Source organism: Panthera tigris, chromosome B3 (assembly GCF_018350195.1).
Source record: "Panthera tigris isolate Pti1 chromosome B3, P.tigris_Pti1_mat1.1, whole genome shotgun sequence".
Classification (NCBI taxonomy): Eukaryota; Metazoa; Chordata; class Mammalia; order Carnivora; family Felidae; genus Panthera; species Panthera tigris.
The window spans coordinates 7,502,262-7,529,308 of NC_056665.1; the positions used below are offsets into that span (position 1 = coordinate 7,502,262).

Sequence of the window (27,047 nt, forward strand, 5' to 3'; positions counted from 1 at the left end):
AGGGATCAGTGTGGAGAAAAAGTAGATTTTTTTGTTGTTGTTGTTCACAAAGGTGTATCTTAACCAAATTGTTGGCAGCTTAACAGACGAGAGATGAGGATTTCCCAAAATCTGGAAAAGCAAAACATTAGAGAACCAGCAGTGTGTTAAACAAGAAGCCATAAAAATTATAATCGTCTTCCTCAGGTCATTCAGTTCCGTGTAATTAATTCTTGTTGGTCTTAATCTTCTGTGCAAAGTTTTATGAAGCTACCAGTTTCTCCATTAGTGTTCTGTAAATTCCTACTCTGTCCAGCGGTGGGGTCTGTTGTCAGAACCTGTATCCAAGTGATCAGAAACCTGTATTGTAGAGTGTTTGTCAGATGCCTTTGCGTGAACGTCCCTGAAACGAGACACATTTGCGGGAAGCTTTTGTAAAGCATCTGAGTAAAACAATAACTGCCTGTAAATGATAAGACTTAAAAATGGCTCTGGTGAAAGGTCTGATGAGAGTTTGTTACGATGCATTTGACAAGGAAATTTGGTGATTTTTGTAACCTACAACATTTTGAGATAAGAACTGGAATTGTAAGTGTTTACATTCCGTTAGGACATGATAGATCTTTAGGAGTTTCATACAATTTCTGGGGCACCTCTAGCAATAACCTGTATCCACACAAATATGATCTAAGAAGGTTTACTATCCCCTATTTGACAACGTTTCCCACGTAATTTATCATACTAAATTAGCGTAATTAGTTTAAGATCTTTCTTTTTGTAATGAGAGAGAACAAATCATTTGAGATGTCCCTGGATCTTTTGGAAGAATCCCAGAGTTAGTTCAAAGTCAAAAAGAATTTTATTTTTGAGGCGCCTGGGTGGCTCAGTCGGTTGAGCGTCCGACTTCAGTTCAGGTCATAATCTCACGGTTTGTGAGTTCGAGCCCCGCGTCGGGCTCTGTGCTGCCGGCTCGGAGCCCGGAGCCTGCTTCTGATTCTGTGTCTCCCTCTCTGCCCCTCCCCCATTCATGCTCTGTATCAGAAATAAACATTAAAAAAATCTTTAAAAAGAATTTTATTTTTGGGAAGTTTGTCAAAAATATCAAAAGGTTTGGACGCTTGGTCAAATAAGAGCATGGGTCTCTGTGAAATAATACTCGGTTATTCATTTAACCAAAGTAACAATTAAAAAGTAACAACTAAAAACTGTGTTGGCAAATACAGAAAGTTAGTTGTAAAAAGCTTTACCTGTTTTAATAGTGAAAAGACTCAGTTTTTTCCCCTAGGTAATCAAAGACCTGATAAGGCCAGAATATAGAATGTTTTACTTGACAGATTATATGAAAGGTAAAGAAAAACCTTGGTTTACAGTTTCTTACTAAGAGCAGACCAATAATCTAAGAAGACCTCTGTCTTTTTAACACAGAGCAAAGCCCAATTTTAATTTTGCCCCAGTGTACTTTTAATATTAAAACTCATTTTTAAATAAATTCATTTTAGTATCAGCCAGCTGGACCACACATTAAAATTCCTTTTCAAAGATTCCTTTTCCACCAACCTTCTCTAACTTTGTTTTTTACATTCAGATTCTGTCCTTTGTTTTTCCTCTATTAAATCACCAGCCTCGCTTTAGGGCAAAATTACTTTCTTTTCCCTCAACAAAAATGCATTTCCATTCCTCATGCCTTCTTTTACTGAAAGCACACATTCTAATTCCTTGCATATGGAGGTGTTTCCCTTACTGTTTCTAGTGGCTTTAAATATATATGTGTCTATATATTTGGCATACAATATCCTATTAGTTTTAGGTGTCTGTTGTAGTGATTCAGTATTTTTATACATTAGAAATAATCCCCATGATCAGTCTAGTTATATCGTCACCATGCAAAGTTATTAGAATATTATTGACTATATTTGCCATGTTGTACATAAAGTTCCAATGACTAACTTATTTCATAACTGGAAGTTTGTACTTCTTATTCCCCTCTCTGGTAACCCAACAGTTTGTTCTCTGTATTTATGTATCTGTTGAGTCTGTTTCTGTTTTTTGTTTTGTTTTCTTTTCTTTTCTTTTCGATTCCGCATACAAGTGAAACCCACACTATGTGGTATTTGTCTTTCTCTGACCTATTTCACTTAGCATAATACCCTGTAGATCCATCCACGTTGTTGTAAATGGCAAGATTTTTCTTTTCATGGTGGACTATTATATTACATGCACGCACGCGCGCGCACACACACACACACACACGCACACACACAGAGCACATTTTCTTTACCCATTCATCTATTAATGGATCCTTAGGTTGCTTCCATAACTTGGCTTTTGTAAATAATGCTGCAGTGAACGTAGGGGTAACATGTATCTCTTCCAGTTTGTGATTTTGTTTTCTTCAGACAGATACCTAGAAGTAGAATTGCTGGATTGTAGGGTAGTTCTATTTTTAATTTTGTGAGGAACCTCCATACTACTTTTCCTAGTGGCTGCACCAATTTACATTTCCACCAACAGTGCACAAGGGTTCCCTTTTTTCCATGTCCTTGCCAATGCTCGTTATTTTTTTTTTTTTATCTTCCTTATAATAGCTGATCTGACAGGTGTAAGGCGGTTTTTATTTGCATTTCCCTGATGATGGGTGATGTTGAGCATCTTTTCATGTGCTTGCTGGCCATCTGTATGTCTTCTCTGGAAAAATGTCATCAGGTCCTCTGCCCATTTTTTAATCATATTTTTTTTGATATTAAGTTGTGTAAGTTCTTTATATATTTTGGATATTAACCTCTCATTGGATGTATGATTTGCAAATATCTTCTCCCATTTAGGAGGTTGCCTCTTTGTTTCATTCTTGGTTTCCTTTGCTGTGCAAGAGTTTTTTATTTTGATGTGATCACATTTGTTTATTCTAACCTTTATTGCCCTTGCCTGAGGAGACTGGTCCAAAAACAATATTGCTAAGACTGATGTCAGAGAGCTTACTGCCTGTTTTCTCTAGCAGTTTTATGGCTTCAGGTCTCAAATTCAAGTCTCTAATCCATTTTGCATTTATTTTTATATATGGTGTAAGAGAGTGACCCAGTTTCATTCTTTTTCGTGTTGCTGTCTGTTTTCCAGCACCATTTATTGAAGAGACTGTCTTTTCCTCATTGTATATTCTTGCCTCCTTTGTCATGGATTAAGTGAGTATGTAAGTGTGGTTTTATTTCTGGGTTCTCTATTCTATTCCACTGATCTTTGTGTCTGTTTTTGTACCAGTACCATACTATTCTGGTTACTGTAGCTTTGTAGTATAGTTTGAAATGAAAGAGAGTGATAACCTCCAGCTTTTTTCTTCTTTTTCAAAATTGCTTTGGCTAATCACATATGTTAATTAGAATTCTTAACCCTTAGGAACCTTAACTAGGGAGTAAACAATTGTGAACTATCTTTTACATTAACATTCTGTGAATTGGCAGGTTTATGAATACTTTTTATGATTTCTAGAAATGTGCTTTTTTCAGAGAAAAATTGTCAGTGTGCATAAAACACATTTGCTAATGGACTCAAATATCTTTGTTTCCTCTGTATAAGAAAGCAAAATATGGATAAATCTGTTTTCAGTAAGTAATGTTTCAGTATGTTTATCTTATCTGGAATGATCTGGATATTCAGTGAATTTAGCTTAACTCATTCATTATATATTAGCAAAACTTTAAGGTTTCAGGTTACCAAAAAGATAAAGGGGAACTATTTAAACAATTTACCTAAAACATTTTTATCCTACTTACATGTGTTCAGTTTACTTTTTTTTTTTTTTAAAGTTTATTTATTTATTTTGAGAGAGAGAGAGAAGAGAGTCAGTGGGGGAGAGGCAGAGAGAGAGGGAGACACAATTCGAAGCAGGCTCCAGTCTCTGAGCTGTCAGCACAGAGCCCGACGTGGGGCTCAAACTCACAAACCGTGAGATCATGACCTGAGCTGAAGTCAGATGCTGAACCCACTGAGCCACCCTGGCGCCCCCAGTTTACTTGTTCTTAACAACTATTTTCAAATTCCCCACAAAAACTTTGTGAGACGTTAGACAAAGTCAGCCATTGTAAATGTTGACAAATTTTGTAATAGAGGTAACGTGAACTTATTTGATTATAAATGTGGGTGGGATAAAAGTATTAAATTAGATGCTGATAACTGTAAGACATGTCTATATTAAACCAACAAACTTAAACTAGCTTTAATACTGAGCCTCTTTCCACATCATGTGAGTCTGAAAAGCAGTTGGGTTAGTTTCTATTGTATTTCTGAGATTTAGAAATACTTGATTTGTGGGGCACCTGGGTCGCTCAGTCGGTTAAAGTGTCCGACTTCGTCTCAGGTCATGATCCCGCAGTTCGTGGGTTCGAGCCCCACGTCGGGCTCTGTGCTGACAGCTTGGAGCCTGGAGCCTGCTTTGGATTCTGTGTCTCCCTCTCTCTCTGCCCCTCCCCTGCTCATGCTCTCTCTCACTCTGATTCTCAAAGATAAATAAAAAACATTAAAAAAAATTTTTTTAAATAAAAAGAAATTCTTGATTTGTAAGTTCTTATAGTTAAACCAATTAAACAGAGCTTTGATATTTACTAGAATTTGGCAAGGATTTTCATTAATTTCAATTTTAGTTTTCCTTAACTATTGAGGGAATAGCATAGCAGTTTACCAGAAAATCCCTCAGCATCCTGTCAATTTGGGGAGGAGCCCATACAGGGGTGGATAGGGGGCCTCTGGAGTTGGTGGTTAAAAAATTTGCATAGGGCCTTGGAGAACAATCTCTTTTATAGTGTCCCAGTTGATTACAACTAACACATTGATTTCTGGGCCAGTGGTTTGCTGAGGGGCCCCTAGGAGAGTGTGACGTGGGAGGCCCAGGCGTCATTTTATGTGCTGGCCTTGTAGCTGCAAAGCTAATGATTTGGTGGACGTTTGTTTATGATCTTGTGTCTTTAAATTTTCATTAGCCTTTCACAATGAATTCTTTAATGAAGTTGCTTCAGACTCTTGAAGCCTTTTGGAAGCTTCTACGTACCAATTAAGATAGATATCCCATTCTGTTTGCTTGCTATGGGATCCCTGATTTCCAAGCATTCTTCTTAAGTAAAAAGATCTTGTCCAACTGGAATGTACCAATAAGGCCATTGTAGCTCTTAGTTGCCTTTAGTAAGATTTTCCCATTTGTGTAGGTATTTATAGCATCTGAGATGACAGGTTTTAGACATAAAATAAGCAGGTGTCCCATTTTTATTATTACAGTTGACCCTGAACAATGCAGGGGTTAGTGGTGATGACCTACTTTGCAGCCATAAACCTGCATATAAGTTTTGACTTCCCCAGAACGTAACTGCTAATAGTCTGTTGATCACTGGAAGCCTTATCAATAACATAAAACATCGATGAACACGTATTTTGTATCTGATATGTGTCATATAGCCTATTTTTACAGTAAAGTAGGCTAGAGAAAAGAAAATGTTATCAAGGAAGTCAGAAGATCCTTTTACAGTACTGTACTGTAAAATACCTGAGTATTAGTCAAGCCTGTGTTGCTCAAGGGTCAATTGTATTTGTTTATGATTATCATTTTTTTAGTCTAAATTTTGGGTTTCTCGGAGTCCCATCAGTGCCTAAGAGGGATGGGCCTTGAGGTGGGGGATTGTGTGGTTTCATCATACACCTCATGACGTGGACATTTTTTGAGGTTGGCAGATTGCCTCCTGTCAATCTGACCGGTTCCGTGACCAACTTATCCTCACAGGGGAGCCTTTGGGTTGGGTGTGGAGCGCTCTAACAGCTTTTAAAAGCTCAGCTCATGCCCACCAATGTTGTGGCTCTTTGGCCTCTGAGATCCCCATTAGCAATTAGCCTTTACCTCCCATGCACATTAGCAGAAGCCAGCGGCGACTGCGGAAACGAAACTGTGGACCTCAGCAGTAACCCAAGAACTAGGGTCTGGGGAAAGGATTGGACCCGTGGACCTCAAAGAATGGGATTGGTGGACAGATTCCACACACGCAGAGAACGGCAGCTGCTATCAGCAGTTCCCAGCGTGGAATCTGGGGAAGGATTTCAAACAAACGGGAAACTCCGGATGAAAACACCAGCAATTCCCGGTTGGAGTCTGAGGGCAGAACGCAGAGCCGGGGTTTTGAAGTTACCATGGACTGGCCAGTAGCAGGCCCCGCGTGCACCCCTGGCACTTCCTGTGGAGCCTTGGACTGGGGAGAGATCTGAACCAGCAGACCTCAGCAAATGGGGACTGTGGCCCCCGGGGCCCCACATGCTTTGGAGTTACCTACTGGCCACCGATGGTTCCCACATGAATCTTGGGACAGAATTAAGCGCTGGGGTTTCACACTCAAAAACTTGTGAATTGGGAACTGAAAAGCCAATTAGATCAGGAGCTCCGCGCAAAGAGGGCAGAGCTCAGATACAAGAGGGAGCTGACTCCGGCCCTTGGAGATGACAAGAAAGATCGTAAACTCAGAGGGTTCCCAGGGTACCATGCTTGTGTTTCTCTTTGTGCCCCAAACCGTTGAAAGTCTTCTTCAGTCCTGGCGCTGGCCCCAAATCTGTTGAATAACAGAAATTTGGCTGAGTAAATTTGAGGATCTACTTGGCTTTGATGTTCGGTGATTCATGAGTAGGGCAGCATCCCGGCTAGCAAATAGAAGGGAGCTCCGAGGAGCAGCAGGGAAGAAGGGTTTTTAAAGGCAGAGTGGAATGGAGAAAAGGAAATTACTAGCAAAAAAAAATGCACTGTTTTAGGCCAGGGTAGAAGGTGTCTATCAGTGGATTGCTTCCTCATGCTGACCAGGAAGCTCCAGGTTGTCTGGTTAAAAGTCCTGTGTGTGGGGACTGAAAGTGCTGTTGGGTTAGGCATTGAATCTTGGCTTGCTGGTGGGGGGGTTAGCACCAGTGACTCCATTTTGAGCCCGCTGTCTCCTTTTTAACACGACAAAGAGATGCAGGGACCAGGCACGGGGAGTCAGCTGGCAGCGCCACGCGGACTGGTCTGAGGGAGATCCGTGTCATGCGGGTAAATGAGGGTTTGCACTGCCTCGTCCAGCCTCAGCCTGACCCTGTTTTCCTGCCAGCCGTTTGCACGTTTCCTTCCTAGGGAATCAGCGATACTAGACTCTTGTCTTTACCTTTGAGGTCTCGGGCGTTGGTCGTTACAGGTTCCCACCTTTGTGCTGAAACCAGGCCCACGGGACCTGCTCAGCCTCTTGCAGACACAGGTCACCGCCTGTAGTTGGTACTCACACGAGTACACGAGTACACGAGTGAATGTCTGCTCCGCAACAACCTCTTCTCTGGAAAAAGCGCTGTGCCCAGGTCGTTGTGCGGAGGTGGGCTGGACCAGTGATGGAGAGGTGGCCTCTGAGGACTTCTGGGGCAGGGACAGGTTCGGGGCCCAGCCTGTGACTCCCCAAAGACGAATGTGAGTGAATCTCTTAGCAAAACGTGCACCTTTAGTCCTGTAACTCCCCCGATGACTGTCCGCGGGAGGTTGCCGAGGGCTGGATGGCCTTCAGAAACACTGACTCACTGGGTTCTTGGAGGCTTCTGCTTTAGAGAAATGGGGCATTCTGTCTGAAGCCGCCAACTGTGACTTCAGACTGCACAAATCCGCTGGCCGGAGAGGAGATGAATGACCGAAGGGAGAGGCAGGGAGAGAAAGCCAACGAAATGGGGGAGACAGCCAGCGGAAGTGAGGTTGGAAGAAACTGAGCAAGACTGCACGGAAACGGGGATGGTGGTGAGGAAAAGCTCCCCGCTGCCTCCCCACCCCGGGTGAGATTAATTAGGAGAGCACCGGGAGGGCAAGAGATGAAGTCCGGGCGGAGAGTTCAGGAAGGTTTTGGGCAGCAGGAATCAACCAGGGACAAGCCATTAGAAGTGTTTGGGAATGCTAATCTGTGGACCCCTGGCCCCTCTTCGGAAGCAAATAGATTTGCAGTTCTCAGCCCTGGTGGAGTCCCTTTCCAGGAATCCAGACTTCTTGGAAACGTGTTACCTTTTACAAAGAAAGGAGAAAGGGAACAGAGGAGAGAATATTTAGAGCGCCGCTCACGATTATTGCGTAAAGCTGTCATCCACGAGAAGAGCTTGGTGTACTCTTCCAGGGCATCCCCTGTTGAGCAGACCCAGTGGGCTTCAGTGAGCAAGCAGTTTCCAGTAAGAAAAAGCCCAGCATTGTGGCCTCCTGGCCTCCTCTTCTGACGTGTTGGGACCCCAAGATAACCTGTATGCAGTGGCTTATGTCTCAAAGATTGGAGCACCGTCTCTAACTCGGTGGGCTGGCCAGAGCCACCCGGGAGCGCAGATGGTGTGAATCAGGAGTGTTTTCCTTGGAGCTCATTTGCACCTTGACCCCCTCTGCTCACGTGTAGCTTCTAGAAAGGGAGAGTTTGGTGCCATACTATTTCCCCAACAGTCTGTGCCGATCTTAACTCTTCAGGAAACGTGCAGGCAAGTGTTGTGCCACCCTGGGCTCCACATTCCTGACTTGCACGTGGCGGGGTGGCTTGAGTGCCCCCCACCCCCCCATTAGAGCCCAGGGACCCACCGGTGGTAGGTGCAGCTGTTTAGGCATTCTGAATTTCCAGGGCTGTGCCGGTAGAGAACAGGAAGAAAGCTAGGGAAAGGCGAGCTCGGGTCTAGGGGAAATGGACCCAGCTGTGCTGGGCCCCAGGGTATAGTCAGCAACCCTATTCCAGCGTATTTTGGTGGGGAGGGTATGGGATTTGAGTCCGGTTGGGGCTGGTATGGCTGACCATGACCTCTAATATGGGGGGGGGGGGTCTAGGCAACAGTGCTATTATGAACACAAAATTGATAATTCTGTGATTCAAAGGGGGGTAGATAGGGGCACACCCAGTTTGAAATTGTTCCCATCAGTTATCAGAAGTTGGCGATGACAAAGCGTGAGCAGGATCTGGGCCTGGCCGCTGGGAGGAGGCCAACATGCGCTGTCTGGGTTGGTAGTACTCCGCTGAGTGGCTAGGATTTGGGCAGGACCCCCGTCCCAGCACTGCACTGAAGTCACGTTGGTGAATCCCTCACCGTGGGTACTGAAGGGGGGTGTGCCGCGGTGCCGTGAGAGGTCACCCTGGCACATAGTAGGTGCTTTACAAATGACTGGATGAAGTGGAGTTGCAGAACTGACCTGCTGCCGAGGGGAGGCCCCGACTGGGCAGCCCAACCCAGGCTTGCGATGAGCCTGTGGGGTACAGGCGTTTTGGGTTGACAGCCAGGAGGCAGGCCGGAACCACGACAGGCTTCTGGCCTTAAGTCCTTGCTCATGGTGAGAGTGGCGGGTCGGGGTGAGCTCAGCAGCCAGAGGCTCACGCTCAGCACTCAGTAATGCTGCCAGTTGACTCCCTGTTCCACCCCGACAGCCACGGGCTCTGTGTCTCTTTCTTCTCCTGGATGGTGCGAGAGGAGAGCTGGTTGGGGTGTGACCTGAAAATCCCATGTGTTCTGGCCCCAGCTCCCCTCTCCAGCTCATGGGCTTTCCCTTTCACTTAGCCCTTGGGCCCCGGCACCACTTTTCCTCCTGTGCCATTTGCTCTGGGAAGTGGGGCCCTGGCAGTCCTGCCTGCCCAACTCTGTTCCGGGAGCTGGCTGTGGGGTGCCACATTCCCAAGCCCCTCGGTTCCCTGAGGGGACTGTGCTTAAGCCTGCGGAGGAGGAATGTCTGCAGGATGGAGGCCGAATGTCCAGATGTCCCCAGGTGTTGGGGTTGGAGACAGTGTCACCTTGACCTTGGGATTTCTGGTACTTCTAGTGTGGAGAGCCAGCCTCCAGTGGGTGTGCGTCACCTGCTCCCCTGAGAGGGCGTCCCTCAGTGTCTTTGTCGCGTTTACCTTTCTTGTCCCGCCAGGGGGACTCCCCAGACGGGGCCTTGGGCCTCTCTTTGCTGGTTGCAGGAGAGTAAATGCTCTCTCTCCAGGGTGCAGCCCACAGCTCAGGAGAGGCGAGTGCCTGCTGCGTGCCTGCCAGATATAGTGAGCGCTTTTAAGGAACCAGGTGCCCTGTGGGGGCTCTGCGGAGGCGGAGATAAAAGACTGTCCCTGCCCTCAAGGGTCTCAAAGTCTTGTGGGGAGACAGGCATGTCAAAGAGTATAAGACAAGATCCCCAGTGTCCTGTGGGAAGCACAGTCTGTTTGGAGCTGATACTTGCCATCACACACCATGTAGGACCAGGAAGTTAAAACGGTGGAGGCATTTCACAGCAGCGGGGAAACAGCTGCCGTCCTGAGCCCCCTAAGCGACCACACCCAATACCCCAGACACGCGACTCTTCTGGAAACTTCTCCCCCACTCTTCTCCCCGCCCCCCCCGCCCCTGGATCCAGGAACTAAGGATCAGCCTTAGTTCAGCCTGAACAGCCCGATCCAGCCCTTTGGCCAGAGTCCATTTGGAGTTTCTGCTCTGCCAGGTGCTACTTAGGTCCAGCATCAACCCTGGTCTGTGACAGCACAGCCGAGGCATGAGGCGCTCATGCCTTAGCAAGGGGGCCTGAAGAGGACTCTCGGAGGGAGGGGGCATCTGAGTTGAGTTGAAGGAGGAGGTCTGAGGCGCACGTGTCAGTCTGCATGCGTCCGTCTGTCTGTCGGTGGCTCCGTGGTGTGTGTGCCTCTGGCCCATGACATTGGACTTTGGCCGTGCTCCCCCCCCTGGACTGCTCTTGCCTCCCACAGGACAGAACCCACCTGGTTCCAGTGTTAAGGAGGAGCTGCCGAGAATCGCTCAGGATTCAGGAGCACGGAGCGAGCACAGGGCAGGAGGAGGGACCCAAGTAAAGAGAATGCGGCGGATTCCGTGGTCAAGGAGTTGACGCTCTCCTGAGGGAAGCCAGGCACGTGATGCCTGGACACGGAAGTGACAGGGTCACATTCATACACCAGCGGCCACACAGGAGTAATTCCCCAGTAACTGGAGGGTGAGGCCGGTGGCGGCTGACGGCAGCTGGGTGAGGGTGGTTTGAAGAGAGCTTGTGGAGGGAGGAAGACGCGATGTCAGGACCCAGAATATGGGGCTCCACCAAGCCCTGGCGCCCAGGGGCCGGCAGGGAGAGGCGGTGGCTCCGAGGAAGCCGGAGGGAACCGGCCCTGGCAGCGAGGGCTTCGCTTGGCTGTCTTGTGAAGAGGAAGCCGTGGGGAGCGGGCAGGAGGAGGGTCTCCCGCTGCAGCCGCGTCACAGCCTCGGCCACTGCGGCCACAAGCGGGATCACTCTCCTGGCCAGGCAGGCCCCGGTGCGTGACCTCAGTCCCTGCACAATCCAGCGATTGCTTCAAAGGAAGAAACTCACTTCTTGCCCCCGTACCGACCAGTTTTCCAGATCTCTGCAGACACCCAAGTGGGTGTCCTCCAATTCAGTTGGTCGTGATGCCATGTGCCGTGAGTTAGTGTCAGTCCCCGCAGTTAAGGGCTCAGTCCTGCAAGACCGCACCACCCCTCTACTTAAGATGCCAGCTGCAAGTCCAGATGGCCACCTGCGCTTCTGCCCAACGAGCTAGAGGTCGAAGGTTCCCAGGACTCCCTCCTTGGATTCAGTAATTTGCTTAGAACGGCTCACAGAACTCGGGAAAACCATGTATTTGCTAGATGACCAGTTTGTTATAAAAGGATACAAGTCAGGAGCAGCTAGATGGAAGGGATACATGGGGCGAGGGATGGGGGAGGGGCACGGGGCTCTTCCGTGCCCTTCCCGGGTGCACTGACCACCCCTTCTCTCTGCCCCGCCCCCTGCATCCCCTGCATACTTCCCTGTGTTCACTAATTGGAAGTTCCCTGAATCCCGTTGTTGGGGATTTGTATGGAGGCTTCTTTATGTGGGCATACTTGATTAGATCATGGCCACTGGTGAGGAAGTCAGCCTCCAGTCACGTGGGGCTGACAGTTCTAACCCTGAGATTACAAGCTTGGTTCCCCTGGCTCCCCGCCCCCAGCCTGAGGCTGTTCAGGAGCCCCTAGCTACCGGTCGTCTTATTAGTAGACAACGAGACACTTACCGCTTTGGAAATTCCAAGGGTTTTAGGAGCTGTGTGCTAGGAAATGAGAGCAGAGACCAAATATAATATATTTCTTACTATGTCACACTGATTGTGTTTTTGGAGGGGAAATAAACATAGTTTAAGCTCTAGGGTGTTCAGACAATGTGCTAGGTCTTTAATAAGCACTATGTAAAAAAAATTTTTTTAAATGTTTATCACTGAGAGAGAAGAGAGACAGAGAGGGAGAGAGAGGTGGGGAGGGACAGAGAGAGAGAGAGGGAGACACAGAATCCGAAGCAAGCTCCAGGCTCTGAGCTGTCAGCCCAGAGCCTGACGAGGGTCTCAGACTCACAAACAGTGAGATCATGACCTGAGCTGAAGTCGGACGCCAACCGACTGAGCCACCCGGGCGCCCCCACCGCCGTACAAGCACTGTTTTAATTCGTCTTTCGACGCCTCCATGAAACTGGCATCAGGATCATCTCTAGTTTATAGATGAAGAAACTGAGGCTGTGGGAGATTACCCAGCAGGTCAGTGGCAGTCTGGAGATTCAGAGCCCCTTATTTTTTGCTACGCCAAATTCCTTCCAAAAGTTGAGGGAGGAGCTAGGGAGGTGGGGGTGTGACGGAGCTTAACAGGCTGGCTCTCTGTTGATGGGAGCGCACCTCCCTGACACGGCTTGGCTTTTTGCCTTCTACGACAGAGGGATGAGGGAAGCAAGAGTCCCAAAAGCCACTCATGTGGGTCCCACTAGCAAGTCCCCTTTGCTCTCTGCTTCGGTCTGGATTTGAGCCTCAGGGAAGCATTTCAACAGGGTGAAGGATTGGACACAGGGGGTAGTGGAGAAGTGGTTTCTGTTCTCAAAGGATCTGTGGCTCTTCATAAAACCTCTTTCTCCTCAGTGACAGGCTTCTCTGCAGTGTTGAGGCTTCCTAAAGGAAGTTTTAATTTGGCACGAGAGGCATCGGTTAGCCCCGATCCTATGAAAGACACGGTCAACCCCGAAACAGGTTAGAGCTCACAGGCTGGAAACTGAAAAGTTTCCTTCTGGGTGTGAGACTCTCTCAGATACAGGCTGTGGAGATTAAAGTAAAAAAAGGGAAGTTAGTTACTAGGGATATCCTGGAGGAGGGATTGGCGGGTCTTGACTCTAAGAGAGAGCGAGAGCTAGAAAGAGATGTCAGAACGCATCTTGGACAGACGTGGTTAATAGATGCTACTTGCATGGCCCTTCTCTGTGTATTAGGCCCATGGCAGACATCACTAATCGATCACAGCTCTTTCCTGCTTACCCCCAGATTCCTTCTAAATGTGGCCATCTGTGTGAGCTGTTGCCAGCCCACCGGTGCTGGCATCATTTGAAATGTGCTCACCAGCTCCGCTGTAATGTTTCAAGTCAGGAGGACTCAGCAGAGGTCGTTTGGGAGAATCCAGGAGGTTGAGAATGAGCTGTTCTGTCTATGCTTGCTCTTGGGAGTCCAGGGGAATAGGTATTGTGGGAACGGGAACTACAGGACAGGGGCGAGGTTGGGTGTCAGGGGTAGAGCCGAACTGGAAATAATCTCTAATTAGGCAGTAATTGAAGTCATGCGAATAGAGAGATGCCTTCCAAGAGAGGGAGGATATGGGGAGAGGAACAGACGGCTTGTGGCCGGAGGGAAGGAAACTGCTCGCGATGCTGAAGCAAGGCAAGAGGAAAATTAACAAGAGGAAAAGCGGAATTTCCTTCCCTGAGTGAGGAGGACCATCTCTGCAGCCCCCTAAGTGGAAACCTCTGGAACCCTTAAGGAACTCCAGGGCTGGTCTGCGTCCAGATCACAAGGGCTGATGCTGTTAATGCGTTCTTTTTAGGTCTCAGTTGTAAGCCAGCGTTTCTTCCAGTGCCCATGTCTTTCAAGGTGGCTCCCCCCTTCCCGCAGCCTCCCACTGCACATGCCTCTTCCAGGCCTGGCCCAGCCCACCCTTCCTCCTCCACCCTGCACCTCCTCCCTTCTTCTTCGTGGCTTGTTAATGTCCCGGCGCGCTGTGCTAGGCACCGCCAGTGCGATCTTGTCTTCCTGATGGTTACCTTGACTAATCACTCTGACACCCTCAGGTTGCGGAGATCATAATTCCTTCAAAGTCAAGGACTCCCTTCTCTCCCAGGGACCCGGAATTACCGTCTAACAATCAAAATGCCCCGGGCCTTGGAGCGACGTTTCCGCATTAACTCGGAGGCAGAGTTGCAGTAAGGAAATCTGCCCTTTTAATAGGGGAAAATATTGCCCTCATAAGTCTTTATGCAGTGCACTTGAGCTCAGTGTTCACTTACCAATTCGCCTTTATAACTTCCATATTGAGTGAATTAAGTCCTCCATGTGGGTAGTTATTAAAGAAGTGATAAGTGCTTTATAATTCAGTAAAGGGTGGCCTGGCCATTTCATATTTTCCTAAGGAAATTGGCCACCCGAAGGGCAGCACTTTCCAGACCCCTGGGGCCGGCTGATTTTAGGCATAAAGCTTGCACTATTGGATCACTTTCAAGCCAGCTGCTCTGGTCTGGACCAGACTCTACCTCTTGCTCAGACTTTTCTTCTCCAAGGCCCGTTGGGGAGAAAGGGTCAAAGTCGATGCGTCTCTCCCCGCCTTGGGCTGTTTCTACGATTCATCAAAGACCTCTTCCTTCTCTTCTGCTTCAAAGCTGAGATGTCTAGTGAGGGCTGGAGGTTTTATGATCAGTGTGGTTTGACTTTTCATCTGTAGACAAGAGGAGAACGTCTACTAGAGTCCACGGGGTTCTGACCGCCCCACTTTCTACCTCCCAGCCCCATGGGTACAGCTTGTTCTCTATACCTCAGCCTCTTCAAATGGTGGGAGAAAATACGAGTCCTGTCCAGACGTCGGCAACCATAGGGTTTTCATGACTTGGCTGCAAGGTCCTCAGGTCACAAGGAAGGACAATCGTTTATTAATTTGTTCATTCGGATTTTCTGCCATGTACGGGGATCTAGTTGTGGATACAACAGTGACCAAGATAGACAGGTTGCCTCCCCTCATGGAACTTGCATTTTGTTAGTAAAGAAACACAGTAAACAAGTCAACACATACGTGGGGTAATTACAGATTTTGCCAGGTGATCTAAAGGAAATAGCATTTCTCAACCTTGGCACTGTTATCATTTTGGACTGGAATCATTTCTTTGTTCTGAGGGGGCTGTCCTGTGTCGTAGGATATTTAGTCACATCTTTGGCCTCTACCTGTGGGACGTTCCCAGTCGTGACCATCAAAAATGTCCCCAGTCATTGCCAGATGTCCTCTGGGGAAGAGAATCTGCCCCTGGCTTGAGAACAACTGATCTAGAGGAAGGTTATAGAGAATGACTTTGGCTAGGTTGGTTAGGGAATGCCTCTCTGAGGAGATGACATTTAAGGAGATTTCAATTACTTTTAAGGGTGAAGCCAAGCACAGGGGCCCTGAGAGGAGGGGGGAGCTTGGTGTTTTGGAGAACAGAAAGGAGACCAGTGAGACTAAAGCCGAGTGAACAGGGTTGGGTTGAGCCGAGGAAGGAGATGCCTGAGCCAGACACGTGGGGCCTTGCTGGCTGTGGTGGAGTCTGGATTTCATCCCAAGTGTGGGAGGAGCCACTGGAGGTCCGTTTTTGGAGGGTGGGTACAGTGGGGGAGGGCAACGTGACCAGATTTATGTTCCAAGAAGCTCATTCAAGCTTCTGAGTGAAGGACAGATTTTTAGGCCAGAATAGAAACAGTGGCCCTGTCTTGGAGACAGTGGCCTTTGGGAGAGGTGATGATGGCTGGGCTCAGGTGAGGTGGTGGGAGACGGATGGAGCTGATGTCTCTCGTGGAGGTGGACTTGCTCAGGTGCAGATAATGCAGGAGGGGCAGGATCACTCACTGATGAAGTTTGGCTTAGACACCTGAGTGATGCCACTGCCGTTTATTGGGACGGAGAGGCCCAAGCAGGAGGAAAGCAAGGGCCGATGTCGGACCTACTGATGTATCAGGAAAGAGCCTGGGGAAGTGTGACCAGAGACATGCATTTGGGCGCTCTCAGTGCATAGATGGTGTTCAGAGCCAGCACGTGGGTGAGATCACCACGGCATGGTGGGGCGAAGGGGGCCCCTGGGGCAAGACCTGGGAGACGCCAACATTTAGGGATCAGAGAAGGAATATGGGCCCTGCAGAGGACACTAGGAAGAAGTAGCCAGGGGAGGAGAAAGAAACTCAGGAGAGAGGAGAGTCAAGGAATCCGTAGAGAACAGAATGTTTCAAGAAAGAAAGAGTGGTTATTAACCGGGTAACATGCCCCTGAGAGATTGGGTAACCAGACAGCAGAGAAGAGTCTGCTGAATTTGCCAGCATGGAAATCACTGGTGACCTTGGCAGTGCAGTTTCAGTAGAGTGGCGGGGGCAGAAGACTAATTGGGATGGAGAATCCAGGGGAGGTGAGGAGGGAAGTGGTTCCTCCCACTCCTGTGGGAGTAGACAGATCCTCTGAAAACATTGGCTGTAAAGAGATGTAATGACATGGGTTCGTAACTGGAGGAGGACGTGGAGTGAAGGAGATTTTCCTTTGAAATGGGATCTCCTAGAACATGTTTGTATGCTGATGGAAAAATCTAGTAGAGAGAAAGTGAGGGTACAGAGAAGAGAGGGAGAGACAAGGAGAAGGTGAGAGGGGTTGAGGGCAGGAGAAGGTCTACGTGGGGAGCTGATGGAGCATTGAGTACATTGTGGATCATTTTGTGGGCTCCCTAATGCATGCATGCATTCATTCACTCATTCATTCATTCATTCATTCATTCCCTCAGTTGTCACTGGAGACATATACTTCTGGTCGGTACCCTCGGAAAACTGATCTGGTGAAAGTCAAAGTCATGTAGGAAGGGGAAAGATGGGAAAGATGTGCCAAGGTGCCAAAAGCCCACCTCATCTCCTCCTGTGTTTGGCGAGAGGGGGCCCTGCCCACTTCAAGTCCCTCTCCTGACACTGATCGTGAGCAACAGACCTGAGATCTGGTCCAGGGGCCTCCAGAGACCGTTTCTGGGCCCTGTAGTGATTCTCTAGGATGCCGACTGGGATGTTGAATGGTGTGCCGTGGGCCACATCCCTGTTCAGAGATCAAGTTCAAGGTGCCTGTGGGGTCTGACCTGTGGGCTCCAGGATGCTCAAGGGGTCCAGAGTGGGGACTGTGTGGGTGCTGATTATGGCAGGCCCCAGGCACGAGGTGGCTGCTGGGCACCAACCTGGATGGCTTCCCAAGTACGTACTTTCCCGGGGGTACCTGCCCTTATTTGAAATTCTGGAGGTGAGTGAGTGGTGAGTAAGACAGATACGATCCCTGTTCTCATGTGCCGTAGTTCTAGCCTATGGACAACTGACGACAGCCACATAATCAAATAATCAAATAAGACAATTACGGATGGTTATTAAGGGCTGTGAAGGACATGAACAGGGGCTTGTGTCAGAGAGCAGCTGGCGGGGAAAAGGAGGGGGTGAGCTCACATAGGGGTCAGAGCAGGCGTCTCTGAGAAGGTGACCTTTGCAGGGAGCCCTGAGGGATTACAAGGAACCGCAGTGAGTGTTTCATGGAAGTTCTGGCTGGGAATAAGTCTGGTGTGTTTAAATACAGGCAGGAGAGGGTGGCAGGGGCCCAGAAAACAAGGAGAAGGTGTTAGGGGAAGGGGCCATAGAAGTGGCCAGCGGCCAGGGGCCAGCTCATGCAGGGCCTCGGGGCCATGGCAGAGTGTTCTGATCTTGTAAGAGCCAAAGAAAGCGGTTGGAGGGTTTGGGGCGGGGGAGAGTGTGACTGTGCAGGGGTAGAGACTGGTCAGGGGGAAGAGTGACAGCAGGGAGGCCAGTTAGGAGGCAGTGTCTGTCCGCAGCTTAGAGGTGCGGCTCCACGTGTGCCGATGTGTGGGCATCCTGGGGTCTCCAGCCTGCACCCACCTGCCTGCCCAGCCGGCAGCAGTTAGACTGGGGAGAGGCCGGCCAGTCTGGTCACAGGCGAGGCAGGGGGTGGGGGGCAACCAGGACAGCTTAGATTCCCCAGTGAACCAGCCAAGTGCCAGATGAGAGGCCTTTTCTTAGCCAGGGTAGCAGAGGGTGTGTGCCCTTGTCCTTTTCCCCGTTAGCAGACACAGCATCTCCGCACCTGAAGAGCACAGGTGTGTGCCCAAACGTTCCCTGTTCCTGGCAGGAGCTTTGGAGTTGATCAGGAAGCCGACACAGATGCTGTCGTTTCCCATCTGTTCCCGGCACGGTCTGAATGTTCCTTTCTGCAGTCCCGGGGGTCCCAGATGCTGGGCTGGTTCACCGTGGTCCTTGGCGTGCAGCTGCTCGGAGAGCTGGTGCGCTAATGGGCTGGCATGCTGGGGTTGCCAGCCCAAGAAAGCTCTCTAGGCTCTCAGGCCCAGCTCCCCAGGCATCTTGTACCCGCCCCCCCCCCCCCCCGCCCCGCCCCGACAGCTGTCAAGGGAGACAGAGCCTGGTGACTTGGCTGGTGTGATCCAGTGCGGCTCTCCCCAGCCCTCTTGGTTCCTCAGTGCCATAGAGCTCTTGCTCCAGACGGTTTGTTTATGATGCTAAGCATATCAGATAATTGAAAGCTAATGCTTCTGTCTGGATCACTAGACATAATATGCCTGGATAACAAATCAATTTCCTTATTGCCCTACAAGGCTTCGGAGTCAAATGCGCGGCACATTCGTTGTGATTGTGCATGCGTGCGTGCGTGCGGACGTACGTACTCGTGCCCATGCGTGCGTGTGCTCTGGTGCTGATTTGTTAAGGAATGGAATCCCAGGCTGGCTTCCCCTAGGTACTCCGCTCCGTACTTCATTTCAGGCCCGCATCCTGGAGTCAGGGTTCGGAGAAGGGGGTGGGGGCCTCAGGTCTGACCCGGACCGTCTGGTGAGAAGGGACAGGTGTGCAACAGCCTTGTTCACTGAAGCTTTTAGGGTCTGTGTTGGAGGAGTGGAATACTCGGATACAGGAACATCTGAGAAATGCCTGTTTCAGCTGCCGCCTGCCAGGATACACATTCCAGAGCGGATATACGGAACATGGTATTAGTGTGTCCACTTAGGTGCCCCCAGGAAAATGTCAATCGACTACACCTCTAAGAATACTTCACTTAACTGTTCACCTTAATTATCCAGAAAGGAGATTAGGAACAAAGAAAATAGGGACAAACATCGACCTATTCATGTGTGTGTACACACGCATATGCACATGTGTGTTTATTTTTTTTATATTTTCTTAGATTTTTTTTTTTTTTTTATAGCTCAAGCATTTAATTTTCCAAATCAGGAAACTTTGTTTCTCAATGTGTTCAGTAGAATTCGATTTTTTTTTTTTAACGTTTACTTATTTTTGAGAGAGAGGGAGACAGAGTACGAGCAGGGGAGGGCAGAAAGAGAGGGAGACACAGAATCCAAAGCAGACTCCAGGCTCTGAGCTGACAGCTCAGAGCCTGACATGGGGCTCGAACCCACGGACTGTGAGATCACGACCTGAGCTGAAGTTGGACGCTTTACCGACTGAGCCACCCAGGTGCCCCTATTCTCTTAGATCTTTACTCAGATTCTATTTACTTTTCCTTATGTGGTTCCAACAGTAGTGATGGAATTCAGCTGTTAATCACTCAGGTGCTATGCGTCAACACTGAACTGGGGACTAAGACATTTGCCTCATCTAATTCTCACACCAACCAGATTTCCTGTGAGGACACTGAGGACCGGAGAGCCTTGAGTAAGTGGCCCAGGGGCATCCATCTTCCAAGCGCCAGAGCTGGGTGTTGGCTCCTGGTCACCCTGCCTCCAGGGTGCCCACCGCTCAACCTCTGTGCTCCAAGGGGCCGCGGAGCAGATCGGTCGCAGTGCGTTTCAGGGGAGGAAAGGCCAACACCTCGGGGAGGTGTCTAAGGGGTGATGGCCCACGGCCGGATAGCAAAGAAAGAGCCAGAAAGCTGCTGCAAATGGATACAATCACCATTAAGATTTAGGAATCATGTCTGGGTAGGGCCATTTGGGTAGAGGTATAAATCCTGCATGCTTCAGGAACCTCTGAAGGTGTCACTGTGTTATAGCTCAGCAGACTAGTTAGCTTGGTCATGATGATCCCAGATCATCAAGAAAATGTAAGTCATGTTCTGTCTCCTCTGCTTAAAAAGTCAAGGAGGTGTGTAATGCATTTTCGGGCAAAAAGAAACATCTAGCAAGGAGGTTGAACATGCAGAGGTTTTGCATTTAAATTTAGTTGTCCGGAAAATTTGGTTATGAAGAACAGATCATTAATAGCAGTGAGAAATCCCAGTGCAAATAACAGCAGTCTTAGTGCAAGGGAGGAGAGAGAGAAGATTGCAGAAATGAGGTAATACTGGCCTGCCATGTGTAGAGGAAGGAAGGATGCTGTCTTGTGCCACCAGCTAATCCCTTGTCTTGCCCAACGTCCAGGTGATGAGGAGAGTTCTGTCAGGTGAAGGGAGACACCTGTCTTGGCCTTTGCATGAACTTCAGTCCCGTCATGATGGAAGGGGGTAGATGTCTCCGTGTTCTAGAGTTTTCTATGTATAGTACTTAAATATTGGAATTCTAAACAACTCTTAAACATATCCACATGACATGTTTTTAATTAAAATATGGACCACACAGTCTGTACCATCTAATTTTTATGTGCCTGGAGATTGCCAATTCATTTCCATATTGGCTCAAGCCAAACAGAAGGAAGAAAAAAAAAAAAAGCTATGGTACAAAAAGCACAGTCAGATTTATTCTAGCACAAAGGCTTTTTATATTTTCTGTGGATATCTTAATTAATATTTCGCTTGTGCCCTAGTTCATCCCCAGAATGGGTGTGAAGCAGCTGTCTGATTTCAGGACTGCATGCTGTTGTTGTGAATTGCTGGGGGTGACTTCATTTCTGATAGTTTTTCTTCTACTCCTGAAGAGGCCACGCACACACCCAACCCCAGTCCACCGGACAGCAGCGTGTTCTTTGACCACAGAGGCTCACCTAGACCTCGTTGAGGTTTTCCAAGCTGCACCCCTAAGCCTGTCTCTGGCTTGGTTGCTCAACATTATCATGAATTAAGCCTCACTTCCTCCCTTCTCTCTGGAAGAGTGTTGCACATTTGCTCTTGGCAAAGCGTTGGGATTCTGGGGTGTCCAGGGAGGGCGGTGGCCCGAGAGGAGGGACAGGGCCCTGAGCTGATTCTCAGGCTGGAGCACTCCCATTTCCATGCAGGACTAAGCCGTGCAGAAGAGGAACTCACAGTGATGGAGAAAGCTCTTGGCTGGTGGGTTCCAGGCTGAGCCGGGCAAGAGTAGACCGTTATTGCTTCTGGGATGTGTAACTGCCCCTGGTCCAGTGTGCCAAAGAGTCCCTTATTTCCTCAAGTAATGCCCTTGACTTGAGGGGGTCTGGGAGCCATGGCTTTTGATTTTCTCCTCTCACCTGGACCCAGGGACCTAGAGGCAAGCTTTCTGGTTTTGGCCTGGGGCCCCTTAGTATTTGCTGCAAAGCAGCCATTATCAAAGTTGTTGCTGTTTTAAGCTGTGGAATGCATTCTTCAATGGTGATCTCAAGACAGAAGCCTTTATAATGAAGCAGGGCTTCCCAATATGGACATTTAGAGCCAATGATTCTTTGTTGTCCTGAGTGTTTGTGGAACATTTAGGAGCATGTCTGGCCCCTGCCCACTAGATGCTGGCATCATTCCCTGCCCCTTCCCCCCCCCCCCCCCCCCCAAGTCATGACCGACAGAAATGTCTGCAGACGTTGCCAAATATTCCTTGGGGGTGGGGGGCAGAATGACTTCCTGCTGAGAGCAACGGTATAAAAAGACTCCCCTGGAGGTAATTTAGTCAGGACGGGAGCCTAGAGTCCATCATCTTGCCTCCTTTCTGCCCCCGCCCCTCACTGCTTATGATGGAAGCACACAGATTGAGCACAAGGCTACAGGTCTCTTCAGGGCCAGCCACCACCCTGTACTCGAGCGGACAAGCACTGAGTCTCGTAGTCCCACTGACTCGCGTTCCCGGCAGGGCTCGGAGTTCTTCCCACAGTGAGGTGGGCTCCTGGGATGCCTCCGTAGGGATTGGCTGGCACAGCGGGGGGCCCTGGAACACAGTGACCGGTGACTGCCCCGCACAGGTTCAAGTGCCTCACTTTCCTTTAAAAAATGATCATTATGGATAGTTTTTCAAATGGTAAAATAAGCGCTCAGGGAAGACATCCTGGAACCCCAGAAAAACACAATAAAAGGAGAAGCCACATAGAATCAATCGTACTAGGCCCAGGTCACTACTATTTACCACGAACAAAAGCAAACCAAATTTGCTCTATTTATCCATTTGTTATTTTAATTGTATTTTTATTTATTTTATTTTTAGAGCCTACCTTTTCCACTCAAACTTTTAACACGTGGCAGCCAGCATAGTTACCGTAACTGACCCCCCCCCCCCCCCCCGCCCGCCGGGGCTGGTTCCCAGCGGTGAGTCATAGGAGAACTTGGCAGGTGCCCGGCCCATGTCATGCACAAATGTCAGGCTGCACCTTTGCCGCCCCCGTGTCCCTCGGAACCTGCTCCGAGCTGCCGGCTGTGCATTCCCTGAACCTGTTCATAATTTCTGCTTGAACAGTTTTCCTGGAGGTCATAAATGACAGATTTACTGCCCCTCCGTTTTTCTGCCACATGGAGTTTTTATCAATGATTGCTGAGAAGTGACAACTTCCAGCAGAACCATGATGATGCCGTTTTTAGCTTGAAAAGACTTCTCAGCTTCAGCGAAGCACAGGGTTAAAAATAACCATCCAGGCTAGCATTCCCCGAGGACTTACTGTGTGTCCCGAGCTGTCGTACGGGGCTTCTAACCTCGTCTTTTCCATCCACTTCTCATTCTTATGCTGGAGGTATTTTATTACCCCGTTTGACAGATGAGGAAACCGAAGCTCAGACAGGTGGAGTAACCTGGACAGGGTCACATAGGCAGAGGCAGCGACGGGGCCAGGCTATACGTCCTGGCAGCCTGGCTCGAGGCAAGTGGATGTGGTTTTGTTGCAGCTGTGGTTTTGTTGACCTGGCTCTAGAGCCTAGACTCCTCACCACACCGTGGCGCCGTGGCTGTGAAAATGCTCTTCCCCCTTACAGGGAAACTCAGACCCAACAGAGGAAGCAGGGGCCATCGCCTCGTAACCGGGGAACCCTTTGCACCAAAGACTACACCCATTGCACTGCCATATCTCAGTGTGTGCGTATGTCGAGGAGGGGTCAGTGTGTGGCCATAAGGGTAAGTGTGGCCGTGAGGGCCAGGAAGAGCAAAGTGTTAGATTGCGCTGATGATTGCCAACTCAACCATGATAGAGACACATTTACGGATTTCTAATGTGGCCTAAGAAAAATGGTTTCGTTTATTTAAGCAGTGGATGGACAGCTGCTTGTTGGGAGCAGATCCTGGCCTGCAGCTGGGTTCCTGTGAATGAACGGTTGTCTTTAGGAACAGTGTGACCTACTGGGGGGTTTACCTGGACTGATGGTCCAGTGAACACACCTGGGGGGCACTGGCACAGGTCATTTTATTCCTTCTGGTATTCCTTTTCACCTGAAACGGAGCCAGGGTCCCTGCCCTGGCAGGACCAGACCCAGCAAACTGCCCTGGGGCCGTGAGACTTCCAGGGAGAGGACTTTGGAGTTGGAATTCGGTCCCGACCTGGCCACCTGGTCCATGTCCCCAGCAGATGCCAGTGTGTCTGGCTGCTCAGCAGGAACCCCGAGAGAATGTGGTACAAAACGGGCTCTCTGCACACCTTGTCACTGTGCGGCTTTGAAATGCTTCCAGAGGCCCTGGCCACCGCCGCCCTGCGGCCTTCCTGGCTCTGGCTCTACTTGATGGCAGACGGAAGAGCCACGGGTGGGGCGGGGCCGGGGAGGAGGTGTCTGGGGAAGGTGGCTGCCACTTTTCTGGCCTCAGTGCGCCTCGGATAGCGGTGTCGAGGGATGAGCTGAGAGGGTACTTTGACCTCGGGGGCCCTAATGGGGGGGGGGGGAGTATCATCAGATCCCAGGAGGGTGGGTGGGCCCCAGAGGGCCTTCCCCTGAGGCCCCTCGCAGCTCCTTGGGGCACAGAGGTGTATGAATGGTAATTTCTCGCACAACCCTAGAGTTGGAAAGAGTCTTAATAATCAGTAGTTGGATGGCTGAGTTGGAGGATGTTTGTCTCTGGCATTTGGTCAATATCAAAAAAAAAAAAAAAAAAAGAACAGGGATCAAACTTAGGACAGGCCAGCCTCCTGTGCTTACAGAACTTCCCAGTTCCTTTGCTTTGGGTTGGAGCTTATCTACTGGACGAGTTAGTGCTGGTTTATGTCTGTTGATAAAAAGCTCTGGTTAATGGTGATTTATATCTTCGATGAATAAATCAGAGAAGATGAATTAATTATTACTTAGTAAGTGTAGTGTGCCTGCTCCATGCAAGCCTCCTTAAACATGAGGACCCTTGGGAGAAAGTTCTAAGCGGAGACCTTTGTGAGGAGAGAAACTGCTGATCTAGTGTAAACCCTCTCCCTTTGCACATGAAGACAAAAGAGGCCAAGAAAGGTCATATCTCTCGCTCACAGCCACTGGTCCTTAGGTCCCAGAGGTGAAGCCGGAGCTGGGCTCCTTGGTCTCACTTTCCTTCTGTGACGCCGTGGCGCCTCCCTGGTCCCCAGCCTGTCCCCTTTCTGGAGTTGGTTCTGCCCAATCAAACTATTAGTGTTCTTGAACTCCAGATGTGTTAGGCTGGGGTCACCGAAACGAGGCGGTCCGTGTCTGGACCCTGGGGGACCTGAATCCAGTGTGTGCTCCTCCTGGCCTCTTCCACTCGAAAGCCACGCCCACTGTCCAGCCACTCTCCCCCTCCCCCCTTTAAAAACAGTATCATTTGTATTGTCTTTCTGGACCGCTAAGGAAATGAGCATGTCTTTAGAAGAAGGGAAACTAAGTCACGAAGCCCAACCGGGAAGCCGAGTTTCGAGTCTTTAAAAAAGGAGAGCTTTCTGGAGCTGAGAGGGGACACTAGATGTTGTCCCTGGGCCAGGTGCTCTGGGTCCCGTGATGATCTCCTCAGGCGGGTGGTGTGCATAGCCCCTCACAGAGGGAGAAACCGAGGCTCAGAGACCCTTGGCCGCTTGGCAGAAGGCCTGGCTAGTGTGTAGGCGATCCGGGATTCGAAGCCGGGTCTCTCTGGCTCTGAAGAGGGCACCTTTCCTGGGGACCCCGGCCGACCTGAACCCTGTCTTTCCTCCTCCCCCGCAGACACATAGAGAACTGGCGGGGCCTGCACACGCTCAATGCAGTGGACATGGAGCTCTACACCGGCCTCCAGAAGCTGTGAGTGTGCCCGGTCTGGGTCTTGGCCGGGGCTTTGGGCTGCCTCCAGGGTTGGGTGGGGTCGCTGGGAAGTCATGGGTGGGGTGTGGGGGGCGGAAACTGTCAGGCTGCCTCCTGGGCTGGGTGGGGTGATGGGTGGGTGTGTGTGTGGGGGGTGGGGGGGATGTCAGGCTGCCTCCAGGGCTGGGTGGGGTCGCTGGGAAGTCGTGGGTGGGGATGGGGGTAGGGGGATGTCAGGCTGCCTCCTGGGCTGGGTGGGGTCACAGGCCTGAGGGCGGTGGGGGGGTGCGGAGGGGTGCTGGGCACTGCCAGCTGTCCTCTGCACTTTGCTCCATTGTTTCTCTTTTAGTAGAGTCAGTACCACCTACTTGGGGGATGTCCTGGCCTTCAGAGCCCACGCCCTCCCCCTCCCCCATTTCCTCTCAGCCTAGAAAGCAAGGGTGTTCTGTGTTCTCACCAGTAGCTAGAGTTTCAGGGCAGGACCTGAACCCAGGTCTCCGGACTAGTGTTCTTGCGTCAACCCTGTGGTTGACTAATGGTCTCCCCCAAAGTGCCACATTCCCAGCCACCTCCTTCTGACTGTAGGTGTTAGTGGCTCTGGGGCACTTGGGGTTGGAGAGGGAGTAGGGACAGTCACTGGACCAGATTCTTGAGGAGGAGACCGGTTGTTGTTACCTGCTTGCCGACCGCTGCGGGCACATCCGGATCCCTGTCCCAGGTCCCGGTGGGGTGTGAGCCCAGATACCATCCCCTGGGCCCCTGGTGATGCTGGAGGATGAGGAAATGCATTCAGTTCACAGGGGCGGCTGCAGGTGCAGCCTTGGCACGACCTTCTGTCAGCTCAGCTGGGAGCAGACGTCCCGGTGCTCTGTAGGCTCTGCTGACCCTGTTTTTCTCTCTCTCCAGGACCATCAAGAACTCAGGACTTAGGAGCATCCAGCCCAGAGCCTTTGCCAAGAACCCTCACTTGCGCTATATGTGAGTAGAGCTGGGACCTGGGCTGCAGGGAGCGGGAGGGGGCGCGTGGCAGGAGAGTGCTGGGCGGCGGAATTGGAGACCTGAGGTCTGGGCCTGGCCTCGTCGCTGTGTGCCCTGGGCCTCCAACTTTACCTCCTACAGTGAGGGTTTGGGATTTGAGGATCTCTAAGGTTCCTGTCAGAAGGAAAAGCCTAAACCAGGGCTTGGAGGGGGAAAGTCTCCTGACTCCCAAGTTTGTTTGTTTTTCATTTGCAATTTGATGGGAATGTAAATAAGATATTCCACTTACCTGTGATGTGAACGCTATGCTTCTGAGAGCATTCGTAGGTCCGAGTGTGTGTGTGTGCGCGTGTGCGGCTGTGTGTTGAGGCGGGGCTGGAAAAAGAGGGAAGGCAGGGGCAGACCAAGTGTTGTGTCTGAATAGGCTCTGGGTTCCGTGGAGAAGGGCTCAGAGAATGGAGACCCCTGTATAAGAGGTCACACAGCTTTGTCTGGGACAGTTTGCGGGTCGCATGGCTCTGGGTGGGATTCTTGTCTGTACCTCCCTCCACCCCTTCCTTCCCCCTGCCTTCCATGTCTGATGGCGGAAGGGCCTCCTCAGGGTTGGCTCTGGTTGGACCTGTGGCCACCTTGGACATCCACTGGGCACGTTCCTGAGAGAGCAGAGATTCGGCAGGAACCAGGTGGAGAGGCAGGAGTCTGTTGTATTTGGGGAG

The 27,047-nt window shown here is 50.0% G+C and overlaps 1 protein-coding gene across 2 annotated transcripts in view; it reads left to right on the forward strand.

Moving 5' to 3' along the window:
• Positions 1-27,047, forward strand: part of NTRK3 (neurotrophic receptor tyrosine kinase 3) — a 538,866-nt gene that overhangs the window by 208,445 nt on the left and 303,374 nt on the right. The window contains exons 1-3 of one of the 2 annotated variants that reach the window (XM_042988104.1): positions 8,910-8,962; positions 25,279-25,353; positions 26,260-26,331. In XM_042988104.1, the coding sequence (XP_042844038.1) occupies positions 25,325-25,353; positions 26,260-26,331 (101 nt within the window). In that variant the 5' untranslated portion in view covers positions 8,910-8,962; positions 25,279-25,324. Of the gene's footprint in view, positions 1-8,909; positions 8,963-25,278; positions 25,354-26,259; positions 26,332-27,047 lie in introns of those variants that run through there. The other variant, XM_042988103.1, reaches the window with a different exon arrangement.